Source organism: Saimiri boliviensis, chromosome 14 (assembly GCF_048565385.1).
Source record: "Saimiri boliviensis isolate mSaiBol1 chromosome 14, mSaiBol1.pri, whole genome shotgun sequence".
Lineage (NCBI taxonomy): Eukaryota > Metazoa > Chordata > Mammalia > Primates > Cebidae > Saimiri > Saimiri boliviensis.
Window position 1 is genome coordinate 93,336,333 of NC_133462.1, and position 14,829 is coordinate 93,351,161.

General features: G+C 39.3%; 1 protein-coding gene across 5 annotated transcripts in view; it reads left to right on the forward strand.

Moving 5' to 3' along the window:
• CNST (consortin, connexin sorting protein) overlaps positions 1–14,829 on the forward strand; it is a 94,875-nt gene that overhangs the window by 67,656 nt on the left and 12,390 nt on the right. For all 5 annotated transcript variants that reach the window (XM_074385440.1, XM_039464255.2, XM_074385441.1 and 2 more), the window contains 3 exons: positions 828–849; positions 1,020–1,116; positions 5,464–6,362. In XM_074385440.1, the coding sequence (XP_074241541.1) occupies positions 828–849; positions 1,020–1,116; positions 5,464–6,362 (1,018 nt within the window). The remainder of the gene's footprint in view (positions 1–827; positions 850–1,019; positions 1,117–5,463; positions 6,363–14,829) is intronic.

Below are 14,829 nucleotides of genomic sequence, written 5' to 3' on the forward strand. Positions count from 1 at the left end.
GGTATAGAATATTCCAGCCCCTCAGAAGGCTTCCTCATGCACCTACCAACTTTGTGCCCACCCCCGATAGTAACCACTGTCTGGACTGTACAACAATATATTTGCCTGATCTGTAGTTTCATATAAACCGGATCACACAGAGTATAGATTCCTGTGTCTGGCTTCTTGCACTCGTCTGCACGTCTCGTTCCACGTTGTTGCCTGTCACAGTGGTTTCCTCTGCTTTACTGCAGTACACATTAACTGGATGACTGTGCAATAGCTTATTCATTCTATTATTGGTAGACATTTGGGATGTTTCTTATTTTTTGAATATTATGAGTAAAGTGGTGATTAGCATTTTTGTGCAAGCCTTTAATGGATATGTGCATTCTGTTATTTTTGGTACTCCCTAAAATTTAATATTTAAAAGTTACTTTTTGTTAGCTGTTTCCATGGAGAATTCCAACAAAATTATCTTCAACCATAATCTATTTTAGACTAAAATGACATAAGCTGAAATTTTAAAAATGTGTGTATATGAACTTGTCTTTATTTATTAGGAAAAGGTTAGCATTCTTTTTTTTCCTTCTGGAGTTCAGCATTTGTAGCGTCTGTGGGGGTTTTCAATAGTAATTGGCCATCTAAGGAGATTAACACATGATATAGCTGCACTTTGAACTATGTGAGCCAGTGGTAATGTTTCAGCCGTGGAAATGTTCTGTGCTAATATTAGAACCCAGAGAAGCTGTATTTTTTTTTTATAGCCATTTCAGTGACATTTGTTTGGAAGCGTATTGCTGCTGTAATTTTTTTTTTAATTATTTTTTCTTTCTTTTTTTCTACAGTCCTCTTTTATCCAAACACAAGGTAAGAGATTGTTTCTTTTGAAAATATTTCTAGGAAAAATGTTTGTGTCATATGTCTGTTTTATGGACTATTTTGGAAAATAAAGAAACCTTTCCCAAGTTCTTTTCAGCTTCCTAGTTTAATGCAATAGTTTCCCCAAAAGTTGGGTTTTCTTGTTTTAAACTCTTTAGATAGCAGTTGTGGAGAAGTCCCCAGAAAGGAAATGCTCTACACAGCTAATAGTGTCTGAAGATCCAAAGGAAACAGGAGCTACCACCAAAGTGTCAGGTATGTTTTTAACTTAAGCCGGGGAGCAGCATAAAAGATACCTGCCTCCTCTGATATTTTACAAGTGTTACATTTGAATTGCTGTGGAGGATTTTTTTTTTTTTTTTTTTTTTGCATTTACGTTTTTGTATGTATATCTCGTAGAAAAATAGCAAAACAAGACTTTTTATATTGTGTAGCTCTACTTTTTAGACATCTAGTAGTAGATACTATAAAATCTAAGTTCTTATAAAATCATAAGATTATTATGTTTCAGTAGGTGGTTATATATATCTAACAGAATAAGGAGAGATTGTACAAAATGCTCTAAATTGGATTGGTTTTGGTATATTCATACATTGTTTTCTGTTTAAAATTCAACAGTTACTGTATGCACTTTATCAGAAATTTGTTCTGTAAATTTAGATATTTAAAACTCTATATCTTGATAATTTAGCAATTTAATTTCTTCCCTTTTCTGCTTACTAACATATGATATACTTTAGTTTGTATATATACATTTCTAGAGCATTTATGATGTATTTCATACCACCTTGTGCCTATGTCAAAAGATTTTAAGAGGCTTTTTTCTAAATGTTTGGCATGTTGTTCATTATAAAAGCTTTAGAAAATAAATAAATATGTTTTAAGGTTTTTTTCCCCCTTGATATCTGATTTTATTATTAATGTACATTTCTAGGCTTCATGTTCCTAGGCCTGAGAGCCCTGATACTGAAGAGGAAGTATCAGGGGTTTCGGATGAGTTGCCGTGAAGTGATATGATGATGATGTTGATGATGATGATGGTGGTGGTGGTGGTAGTGATATCGTCATAGTTAGCCCTTTTCCCTCCCCCCACCTTTTTTTTTTGAGACAAGGTCTCACACTGTTGCCTAGGCTAGAGTGCAGTGGCACCATCATGGCTCACTGCAGCGGCCTCCTGGGCTCAAGCAATCCTCCTGCCTCAGCCTCCCCAGTAGCTGAGATTATAGGCACACACCACCGCGCTAATTTTTAAAATTTTTGTAGATATGGGAGTCTCTGTGTTGCTCAGGCTGGTCTGGAAGGCCTGACCTCAAGTGATCCTCTCACCTCGGCCCCACAACGTCCCGGGATTACAGGCATGGGCCACTGTGCCCGGCCACCCTTTTACTCTTTACAAAGTATATTTTTATTCTTTCAAATCTTAATCTCCTTTTCACTTCTGAGACAAGCTAGGGATATTGCTTTAGGTCAGTCCTACTATCCTCTGTTCTTCCTGGCTTTTCTTTTCCAGTCATTTTTATGTCAGAAATCACAGTAAAATGAACTTCATAACAATTTTAAAGGAGGAAAAATAACACAAAACCTGCCTAGTTTGGGTGTGAACGTGTCTTCGCGTTGAGCACATTGGGAAAAGTGCGATTGCAGGCTGTGTGTTTCAGTTTGAGACTTCCTTAGCATGGCTGCTGCCCAGCACTTCCTCCACCTTGGCCTCTGCTTGGATTCATGAGGTGCAGGTGGGGAAACTGAGGCACCGAGTTTGAGTCACATGCTTGGTGCTCTGATTCACAGCTAGAACCTGAGTCTTCCCATTTCTAATTGAATGCAGCCTGCTTCTGCTGAGTACCTTGTATGGATTATCAAAGGCTTCAACAATCCAGATATACCATGAATAACCTTATTATGAAGGAGTGTGGACTAAATTCTAGGGAAAGAAATGTTGCCCAAGTTTCACCAAACAGTGTTTTAAAGAGCAGTGTCAACAATATGGGCTACTCTCCAAACGTAGTTTGGAACTCTTGCCTTTTTCAAAATTCTGATGGTTTTTTTTTTTCCCCCGTAATTTTCTGTAGTCTTTCTAAATGATGGGATGAAGCAACCATTTTCAGGCTGTTTAAACAATTCACTGTACCTATAGACAGTCTTTATTACTCATCACTTAAGTGGTGTCACAGTTCATTAGATTTGGTACTTTATCTGTCTGGTTGTATTTCGTGGCATAGCTGCAGTCCACCACCTCACTTCCTACTCATAGAATGGCACCTCAGATGGATTCTGTAACGTTTCAGTCACTTATTAGCTATTAAATAGTCCTATTTCAGTTATTTAGAACTTAGCCCTATTCAGTCCTGAACTTCATTTTCACAGTTAAATCTCATTGTATCCAGTTATCTTCGCTGCCCTCCAGTAGCCAGGACTGGGAACATAGTCTGCTCATGGTTGGAGTTAGCTGTACTGGTGCTTATGGCTGAACCCAGGTTGTTCTGTGGGGATGTGGTGGCTCCAGCAGGAGCAGCTACAGAGGATTTTGCTCCCAAGAGGCTCCCCTAGATACTTAACAGCCTTTAGGTAACTGACCCTCAGCTGGAAGCAACACACCCCATTCCTCTGGGATGTGGGGTAGGGAGTCTCTCTACCCCGTGCTTTCACAGTACTTATGGGACTGTGGTCTCCAATCTTAGTCTCTGAATCCTGTGGACATGTTTCAGGGGACATCTTCTGAACCTTTGGGTACTGGAATTCGTGGAGGAGTGGCTTGGCCCCCTTTCCCCTTGGCTGTGGCCCTCATTGCTCTAACCTTCCCCCATTTTAATAGAGGGAGAGGCAGCCCAAGAAGCCCAGTGGCAAAGCAGCAACTGAAAGGAAATGAAATGTGCCTGTGTTTTCTTGCAGTCTCACAAAGTTTGAGTGATTCTTTGGGGTGGGAAGAGAGAGGGAATGCTATATTCTCCAAAGGTGACCCATCTTCCTTCTCCCGATCCTCGTCTGATATTTGCGTCCGCGTGTCAGGGGAGGAAGTACGAACTCTACTGAATAGCTCCCTCTCAGCAGCCCGGAGTTGAGGTGTAGCTCAGTACCAGATTCTCTGAAACCTAAAGCCAGCGTTTCAGTAATGCCTTTTGCTTGAAATGATATGGCCCTCAATTGTCAGTTGGCAATTAGTATTAAAGCATCACGATGCTTTTGGAGTCCAGGGTGAAAAGGAAAAAAAAAAAGGCAAGAAAAACAAAGTGCCAGCCGGGCATGGTGGCTCACGCCCGTAATCCCAGCACTTTGGGAGGCCGAGGCGGGTGGATCACCTGAGGTCAGGAGTTCAGGACCAGCCTGGCCATCATGGTGAAACCCCATCCTAAAAAAGAAAAGAAAAGATAAGAAAAATAAAGTGCCATTAAATGAAAAAACAAATGGAATAAAATTATCATCATATTTTCTCGCTTATTTTCCCCTTTGGCTCATTATTTATCTAAGTTAAACATACATATTAGTATTAAAAAGTAAAAACTTCTAAAATAGTCATGCATGCTAAGTGTACCAATAAAGTGAGGGTGAGCAAGCTTCTCTGTTATCTACCAGTCTGTGCACTTCTCATTCATTATTCGCACAAAGGTTTTTAACTGTTTCATTTTAAAGTAGAAGAAAAATAAGTTGGTTATATTTGAAGTAGAAATTGAAAGAGATGTCAAAATTCAACCCATTTCTACTTGTTGCAAAAACTTACTCTTTTTATTGCTGCCCTTTGCTACCTCCCTTTAAGAAGTTGCAAGTAATTTGCAAACATATTTATTAGTGGTATTCTGGTCAAATTATAAATTTGAACAGAACCGAGGTTAGTCTTTAATCATAGTAACCCAGACCAATATTACTTTTCTTACATTTAAAGTGATGAATGTGTTACTGAGGTTCATCCTGTAAAAATACTTACTTAATACATCATGTCTTAAATGTGCTGAAAATAATCTTTCTAACTTCTTTTTTGTTTGTTTGTTTTTGTTTTTGTTTTTCCTGAGACAGAGTTTCGCTCTTGTTACCCAGGCTGGAGTGCAATGGCACGATCTCGGCTCACCGCAACCTCCGCCTCCTGGGTTCAGGCAATTCTCCTGCCTCAGCCTCCCGAGTAGCTGGGATTATAGGCACGCGCCACCATGCCCAGCTAATTTTTTGTATTTTTAGTAGAGACAGGGTTTCACCATGTTGACCAGGTTGGTCTCGATCTCTCGACCTTGTGATCCACCCGCCTCGGCCTCCCAAAGTGCTGGGATTACAGGCTTGAGCCACCGCGCCTGGCCTCTAACTTCATTTTAATGTAGAAGGCTAATAAAGTTCAGAATACGTTTTAAACCTTTGAAAATGACTTTTTGATTATAATAAGGTCTAAGTGATTTATTCATATTCACATGCTTTTGAATAATCCCTGTCATGTATAAGGACTATTTACTAAGTATTTTAGGTATTTCCTCTACCTAAAGACACCATTATGCAACAGATAGAATTTCCATTTGAGAGGGTTAGAATATTATTGTTACATATGCTCACATGTCTCTTCTGTTCCCTCCTATACAGAGTGTAGTTTTGAATTTTAAACGATTTATTTTTCTTCATCTTTAGAGAGTAAAACTTGTCTTCACACAAAACCAAATAAAGAAAGCCAACATAAAGAAGAGCCCTTGGAGAGCTGTCCCTGCCGTAGTCAGATGGACGGGCAGGCCAATTCCCCAGGCCTTTCGGTAACTGCAGGAAAGGACCACATGGAGGAGCCGCTGTGCAGCGCTGAAGCCACGTTAGCCCTCCACACCCAGTCCTCGGAGACGGCAGGGAGCCCGTCTGGGCCAGCCGCTTCTGAGAGTGCTTGTGAAGATGACAGTCCCTTGCAGCTGGCTCACACAGCAGCCTGCCAGGGTGTGGCCAAAACAGAGGGCACTGCTGAACACCCTAAGGTGTTTCCTTCCAGCGAGTTAGCGATAGAGCCATTGATTTTACCAGGCTGTGACCATATACCTCCTTCGTTGATTTCTGAGCGTAAATATACACAGGCTCAAAGAAAAGAACTCCATTTGCCACTTCGGGATGCTTCTGAGGCATTACCCACAGACCAACTTGAGAACAATAAATTAAATGAGCTGCAGCAGGCTGGTCTCACGGACAGTGATGGAAAATCACCACAGGGTCAGGCTGACTCAGAGGGCTCTGAGAATGTGCTCTGTGGAAATGATAAAATATCTGACTTAGGCACACCGCTTCCAGAGGTGTATATGGCCCCAGAGGAAAAGGGAGATAAAGATGACCATCTCAACAAAGAAACAGAAGACTATTTGAACAGTTTTTTAGAGGAATGTTTAAAAGATACCGAAGATTCGCTTTCATCTGAAGATAACCAAGACGACGACTCTGATCTCCTGCAAGATCTCTCTCCTGAAGAAGCGTCCTATAGTCTTCAGGAGAATCTGCCTTCCGATGAAAGCTGTCTTTCTCTTGATGATCTTGCCAAAAGGATAGAGATTGCAGAGGTAAATCAGAAATGAAGTGCAATTAAAAGTAAAATGGCATTTTAAAAACATGTATATATATTCAATATTGCTTTGTTTTTGTAAGTTTTCCTTTGTCTCAAATGTGAGGGAAAATTTTAGTTAACATAAGCTTTTAATTATAAGTAGTTTTTATATTTGTATGTATTGAGTAATATGACTTCTAATCATGATAATGTTCATACTCCAAGATGTTCTGTTGCATGCCCTCAGCTAGAGTGAGTGTTACTGGATATATTCTTTTTTCATGGTCCTGACTGTTGCATGGCAGTTCCAGAAATTAGAATCAAAACAAGAATAGTCACATTCTATTAAGGAAGTCTCATTTTTCTTTTCCTACATCTAGCAGATAAAATATAATATGTACTTACTGTTTCTTCCTCTTGTTAATATATTTTTAAAATCTTTTAAAACGGTGTAAAGAATGGAGGACACATTTTAAAATATAAGAGGTACTGGATTAATTTTCAACCTTAAGTTGAAAAAACAGATCAGGGAAAAATGACCATTTTTCATTGTTTGATAATACAAAAAAAGTTTGGAAAAAGAAAAGATAAAAGCCATACCCACCCGACAGCAGCCTCCCCAAGGTGGCCTGTGTGGTAGGGCAGAATTCGATTGCCTTAGTTCCAGCACGGTCCCACCGTTTAGCTAGAGCCTCGTGAACTTACTTTTTACCTCTGTACGCCTGTTTTCTTCTCTGAAAATTAGGCTACTAGCTGCATTTCCTTTTCTTCACCAATTCCCCCCCAAGTTCACTTTGAAGTCCCATTTGTACTCATTGTATTCTAAATCAGCATTATCATTAAAAATATAAATAAAGGGAAATGAGAAAGTAACAAAACCGAAGTAGGCAATTAAATATATGTTAAAATAGAAGACTGAAAAGCTTTCTGAGGTAATTATAAATGCTATATTACTATCTTCCTTCATTACCATTTATAGTCAATTCTCTATGAGCTATGACTTTTCTTCTTAATTTTTTTCTTGCAAAAATTAGAATAGTAAAGCACTTGGCGTACTGTTCATTCTCTTGTTTATTTTAACCGGACAGCTTGATTGCCATTTGCAGTTAATTCTCTACAGACTATTGTTTTTCTTCTTAGTTTTTGCTTAGCAAAATTATTTAATATTGCTTAGTGGGCACGGAGTTTCCATTTGGGGCAATGGAAAATTTTGAAAATAGATAGTGGTGATGGTGCACATTTTTATCATAATTAATGCTATTGAATTGTATACTTACAAAGAGTTAAAATGGCAGTTTCATGTTATATATATATTTCTACAATGTTGTCTTTTGTTTTTTTCCTTTTTGTGGAGAACGGGGTCTCGCTGTATTGCCCAGGCAGGTCTCAAACTCCTGGACTCAAGCTATCCTCCCGCCTCTGCCTCCCTAAGAGCTGGGATTACAGGCGTGAGCCACAGCGCCCGGCCTCTACAATGTTAAAAATAGTTTTTTAAGAAATTAGAGCTCTTGGTAAAGCACTTAATCCAGTTTTCATTCTCTTGTATATTTTAACTAAATCTCTGGTACAGGAAGTTAGCAAAACAAAGCTTATACTCCTATTCAAATCTTAGCTGTAATACCAAAAATGTTACTATTATCTGACTGCCGTTTTTTCATGCCAGTAATCAAGTTGGCCTTAGAGGGAAAAGTCATATGGTCTTAATTTTACCTTTTTAGGTATAACTTGTGAAGAAGGATCAGAGTGCTACTGTTGTGTTGCCCACCTTATAAAACGTTTTCCTCCATTTCAACACTGCACTAGTTACATGCTGATCATCATATGGTGCACCTTCTAGAACTATCTTTCCCCAGTAACTCATGAGAGTGATTTCAGGGGATAGTATGAACTTTTGGAATTTCAGTTTTCGCCTCTGTCTGAAAGGTGTTTGGCTGGATCAATTTCTGTCATCTGGTTTGCCAGATGTCTCCTCCAGATCGATTCTTTGAGTTTTGGTAGCCTTTATCTTTAGCCTCCTCCCAGTCAGCTGTGTTGAAGATGCACAGAGGTCTTGTCATGGATGTAGCAAAGGCCTGTAGCATTTCTCCTGTGTGTTTCAGTCATCTATTGATGTGTATATACAAAGCCTACAATTAACATCCCTTTCCCAAATTATTTTTTCCCACATCACTAAATTTAAAACTGTACTCACCTGAGTCATCCTATTTCTAAGAAATAAAAGAATTGTTTAAATTGGGGGAAAATATTTTAATATGGCAGACTAATTATTAATGTTTTGTATTACAACTAATGGAATATTCCCTCCTCAGACTCAAAACGCAGTATCACTTCTACCTGGATAACAACTAACAGTGGAAATTATATGTGTTTAAAGTTGTCTTTTCTATTAAGTTATACATAATGGTCTCCTTTTCTAAGATTATATTGGTTTATTAAGTTAAGCTATATTAAGAAACCCAAAAGATACATATATATGACTTTAAAACTGATAACTTTCCTATGACAGTGCCAAGCAGATTGTTAAACATTTGCTTTCTGAATATGTCCTCCCTTCTCCAGTCTCAGAAGCATAGTTTAACAAAGTCTGCCTAACTGTCAGGAAAGGAGTTTTTAAAGTTTCAATGCTAAAAATCACTAATGCTTAGTATTTTCTGGTACCTTAAGAATGAGGTTTTGGACTAAATGAAATATTCAGGCAATTGTGGGTATCCTTATAAGTGAAAACTTAGGATTTTTATTTTAAAAATGTCTTTTAATTTTAGATTTGAACATGAAGTATTTTAATTGAACCTTTTTTTTTTTTGAGATGGAGTCTCACTCTGTCATCCAGGCTGGAGTGAAGTGATGCAATCTCAGCTCACTGCAACCTCCAACTCCCAGGTTCAAGCAATTCTCATGCCTCAGCCTCCCAAGTAGCTGAGACTATAGGCATGTACCACTATGCCCTGGTAATTTTTGTGTATTTTTAGCAGAGACGGGGTTTCACCATGTTGCCCAGGCTGGTCTTCAACTCCTGGCCTCAATTGATCCACCTGCCTCAGTCTCCCAAAGTGCTAGAATTACAGGCCACGGTGAGCCACCATGCCTGGCCTTCAAACACTTTTTGTGTTTGTGCTTTCAGTAAAATGCTATTAATAGTCTTCCCTGTGTTTGGTGCTGAGGATGAGAAATCAAATGATGTTCTTGGCCTTTTGGGGCTCTCTGCTGTCACACTTGGCTAATCTCACTGGAATAGTTTCTGAAATATTTTTTATTGCTTCCTTCCTTTTGTGATTAGGGGATATTGAAAATGATCTCTTAATAACCAAGTAATTATGAACAGCCTTTTTCGTGCACTTAGGAACCCCGGGGCACACGCGCCTGCCCCCCCCCAACCCCGTCCCTGTGCTGTTGCAGGCGGTCCTTTTCTGTCCCCTTTCCCAGACCTCCCTGTCCTTCCTCCCCTCAGGTTCTCTTTCTACGCCCGTGTTTGTGTTAGGGCATGCTAGTTTGTTCTTTCTTTGCCAGCTTTCCCCTTTTCTCTTGCCTGTCTGCTTTCAGTTTCCTGCACTTCCGCATTGCCCGGCCTTGGCTCCGGTGGAAGTTGGTTTGAGTCATCACTGCCAGCCCAGTGCAAGCACTTGTGTTGTGTTACTTTGAACAATTGGATTCATCACATCAAATGAAATAATTTACATAAAATGCCATAGGGAACTAAAAATGTCTACACCGTTTATGTAGAGACATTTATAAAGGGAACTTGTCTAGGTTTGGAAAGCTTTTTCAAACCCAGTAATTTGCTATGTAAAGTGATAGTTTAATATCTGAAGTATTGCTCTTCTTTCTTATGTAAAAAGTAGCAGATAGATTATCATCAGAAGTATAGTCTATACTGTATGCTGTTTTTAAAAAGCATCAGAAATTTTATCCTCCTTTCATAGATTTTTAAGAAACAGAAGTATCACATGTACAGTGTCAGAGAAACCGTGGAAAGATTTACTTGTTTACTCCCTCATTCCGTAACTTCTGTTGAGTGACTTCTCTGTGAGTACCGCATTACAGGTGCAGTGACTAGAAATACAGGTGAGGATTTTTGTGCAGATGACGCCTGCAATCTAACAGTTGTCTGACAGTTGTCTGGCACCAAGTGTGTTGTCTTTTCGCTGAATTTGAGTATCCTATAGTTTTTGGCAAAGGATGAAGTTTTGTTGTAATACCCATAATAAACTGACACGATTATTTTAATGTCAGAACCCAAACCCCCTTTACTCAGGAACCTGATAATGCAAATAAGTCGTATATTTCCTTGGTTCTGGAACCTGGAAGAGTTGCATTATCTTATCTTTAAACTCTTCAGCTGTTCCTCCTGTAGCCTAGGACTCAGAGGGAGCTCCTAGCATCAAAACTTGAAAGAAATGTGCTATACAAACTCACAGTGGCAGGATGACCCACCAGGTGCACTCAGCTTCTAGCAGACTGTTAACACTTGCAGAGATGAGGTAGCTGTTTCCTGAATGAGTGAGGTTCAGATTGAATATTGGAGACATTTTACAAAAGTGAATCTGTTTTTGAATATTGAAAATAATCGTATAATTTAGAAGTCCCCCTGTGAGCAGATTTTAACAACATGATATGCTGTGTAAAGATAAACCATTCGTTTTTCTCCATTAACATATACATTTATAATCTACAGAGATTTCATGTTTAAAAAACTATATTAAGTGTTTCAGATTTAAGTGACTGTTGTTTTTAGAAGTAATTTCATCATTTCTAAAATCTGAGGAGGGAGCGCTTTGTTACTGCTTGGGCTTTAGAAAGCGTGTGATCTGGGAGAGAGCAACTCAGCTTCCTCGCCCTCTGTCTGGATTAGCAACCTTTACTCCAGTGCTTTCAAATCTACTGCATCACATGAAACAAAATACAGGGGAGCACATAAAATCAGACTGTCTATTGGGGAGAAAAATGACAACCCAAATCGCTCCTGGGTTTGCCTTTAGAGAAGCTGTCTAATCGAAGCTCTGAGTATTCACCCCTGTTGCCTGTTAAGTGAGATCTAGCCTTCTTGGCTAGACCCCTGGGATCAGGGAAGTCCCTCTACCACTAGCTGCTGTGGGAATTTCTTGCCAAGTTCAGATGGGAGGCTAGCAGTATGCAGCAGTAGTTTATGACATCATGTTGGTAGCTGCTCTGTGGATCTAGAACAAAAGAGGGTCTTAGAAACAGCAGTTGTGGTTGTTCTGCTCAGAATGGCTTTTTTTCAGAGGAGCAGGGGAAGTCCAGCCTCCTTATAATAGAAGAAATGCAGTCTTCCAATAATGTAAGAGGGTTTGGGAACATTGATTAGCCCAGAATTCATGTAGATATTTAAAGAGCCCCCAAAGGAAAACCCAGAAATTACCTGTTTTCCAAATGGTCTCATCGTTGCCTTTTGTTTTTATTATGGCGTCTAAATTTTCCAATCAATTAACGCTTCTCTTGGTTGCCTTGTCTCTTGCACAAAGCTCCTTTTCTTTTCCGTTTCAACCTCTTTTAATTTCTATTTTGACTGCCTGTTCTTGGACTTCTGCAGTAGTTACTTAATAAGTTTCCCCGTCCCTTGTTTCATCTCCCCTCCAAATGGGTCCTAGGTTAGCACTAGAGAGACTTGGGGTCTCAAACTGGTGCCCAAGGAGCCAGTCAGGGATTAGAAGTGAATGAAATGAGTCAGCTGTAGAGTGAAAGGAAGAAGGTTTCCGTGCCTCGTCCAGAGGTCTTCAGCTTTTTAAAACTCTGCAGGTTAAACCAAATGCACCTGAGGGTTCTTGATCTAACACACAGACTGTGAAGTGAAACTCCTAGAAAACGTTTCTCACATTGTCATTCCTTTCCCGTGGCTCTCTTTAGCTGCAAGATGAAGGCTGCGCTACCTGACTTGCCGTTCAGGACTCTTGTAGTCCGGTCCACTCTGCTTTCCCAGAGGTCTTCTGTTCTTTGGTGTCAGACTGGCCCCCTTGCCACCTCCCAGATACACCTTGCACATTGTCACCTTTGCTCTTTTCCCTCTGTGTATGTCAGCTTCTCCCTGAAATGAGCAACCTTCTTTCCATGTATCTGTTTCTGACTTTTTAGCATGGAGAGTACCAAGCAGTGCCTAGCTCATGGCCAGTAGTCAGTGAGTACTAGCTGATGCCATTAGTCACTCATCACTGGAGTCAGTAAATTCATTTCTTTCAAACAGTTCCTCTGAACTTCAAATGAGGTCGATGCTGGAACACCACTCCTCCTGAAGTCCTGTCTAGCTGTAATCTCTTTCTGTTATTATAAGACATACACATACTGTCTTCTACAACAAACTGCAAACTCCTTAAAGATAGGGATTCTGTTAAATACACCTTTATATTCTCTGCAAAGCTAGTACAGGCTGTTGTAAATAACAGCCACTATCCACAGTAAGGCTTTTATTTTTTTTAATTCACTTGTAAAAATCAATATTCTTTAAGAACAGATTTGGATTTATTTTCAATGAAAAAGCTACATTACTCAAACAAGTATATCCTAGGTGCTATCTGTATGTAAATTGCTCATCTGTATATTTATTTATTCTCTGGTTTTTTTTTTAATCGTACCTGTACGTGTCAAGGAATCTCTGGCATATTTATTGAGCACCTACTATGATATAAAAACTAGTAAGACAGTGCTGAACATGGATCAAGTTCCTGCTCTCATAAAGCTTTCTTTCTAGAGGGAGAGACACATAATAAGTTAACATAAAAACAAAAATACAATTTTGTATATGGGAAGAACTATTAAAGAATTTCAGCAAGCTGAAGGGATTTAAAGCAACTGAACTGGCAGCTATTTAAACAATTTTCTGGGACTTAAAAATGGATCGTATCTTGACATTCTTATTTCTTTTTCTATTTTGTACCTATTAAATGGTCCCTTTAAGTAAGCAAAACAAATTACAAAAACATGAGGTAGTGCCTAACCTAGAAACTTAGATACATTATCAAACTCCTGTTATTTTTTTAAAAGCCTTTTCCTTTTTAAATGAATCTTTTTTTTTTTTTTTTTTGGAGACAGAGTTTCGCTCTTGTTACCCAGGCTGGAGTGCAATGGCGCGATCTCAGCTCACCGCAACCTCCGCCTCCTGGGTTCAGGCAATTCTCCTGCCTCAGCCTCCTGAGTAGCTGGGATGACAGGCATGCGCCACCATGCCCAGCTGATTTTTTGTATTTTTAGTAGAGACGGGGTTTCACCATGTTGACCAGGATGGTCTCGATCTCTCGACCTTGTGATCCACCCGCCTCGGCCGCCCAAAGTGCTGGGATTACAGGCTTGAGCCACCGCATCTGGCCCTTTAAATGAATCTTTTAAAGATTCAGCATTGATATACTTCATCAAAATATGTTTTTTTCCGTAGTTTGCCTTCTATGCCAAAGTGATCAAACATGTCACACCTGGGCCAAGGAGTGCCAGCTGTAATAAGCAAGCCATTTTCCAGAAAGAACACGTGGGTCATCTCAGACCCACAGCACTAGCTCTTAGAACACTGCAATATGAGGATAATGCATTATTCTACTTCTAGATTAATTAAATGACAAAGATCTTTCATCTCATTGCCTCTTCCCCCATGTCTCTAGATAGACAAATTTGGCCTTTAGTTTAAGTATCTCTTAAATGAGGTGATGTGTAAGTTAAGCATTTTTACTAGAGTCTTATTTGAAAGTTCTGTTAATCTCATTTTAATTGTAATATATATTATGTGGCATAGAGCAAAATTTTAATAGCCACAGAAAATAACATCTTGGCCAGACGCGGTGGCTCACACCTGTAATCCCAGCACTTTGGGAGGCAAAGGCGGGTGGATCACGAGGTTAGGAATTCAAGACCAGCCTAGCCAACATAGTGAAACCCCATTTCTACTTAAAATATAAAAATTAGCCGGATGTCTTGGCGGGTGCCTGTAATCCTAGCCACTCGGGAGGCTGAGGCAGGAGAATCACTTGAACCTGGAAGGCGGAGGTTGCAGTTAGCCAAGAGTGTAAACACTGCACTCCAGCCTGGGTGACAGAGTAAGACTCTGTCTCAAAAAAAAAAAAAAAAAAGAAAGAAAGAAAAGAAAAGAAATTAAGGAACTAAAAGAGAGTTGTGAAATTTAAATATGATATATTATGTAAGTGTCTTTACATAAAATGTACACATTTACTAAATTATTCTTATTATGGAACCCAACGCTGAGAGTAGGCAGGGAGTATCTCCTGTTTCTTTAGTTAGGAGTAGTGGTGGTAAATTTGACATGTGCCACTACATGAAATTGCTGGCACTTCCGGTATTTATGATATACTATAATAATATGATTTATAAATGTTAATTCTCAAATCAGTTGGAAGCCAGTTGTGTGTTCTTGTTCAGAATTCACCATCCTAGAGATTCTGAATTAAGTAAAACCTTTACCATTAAAAGAATGCTATTTGGTATCTATTTATTCTTTAATTTGGTGAGGAGGCACTTCCAACAGCAAT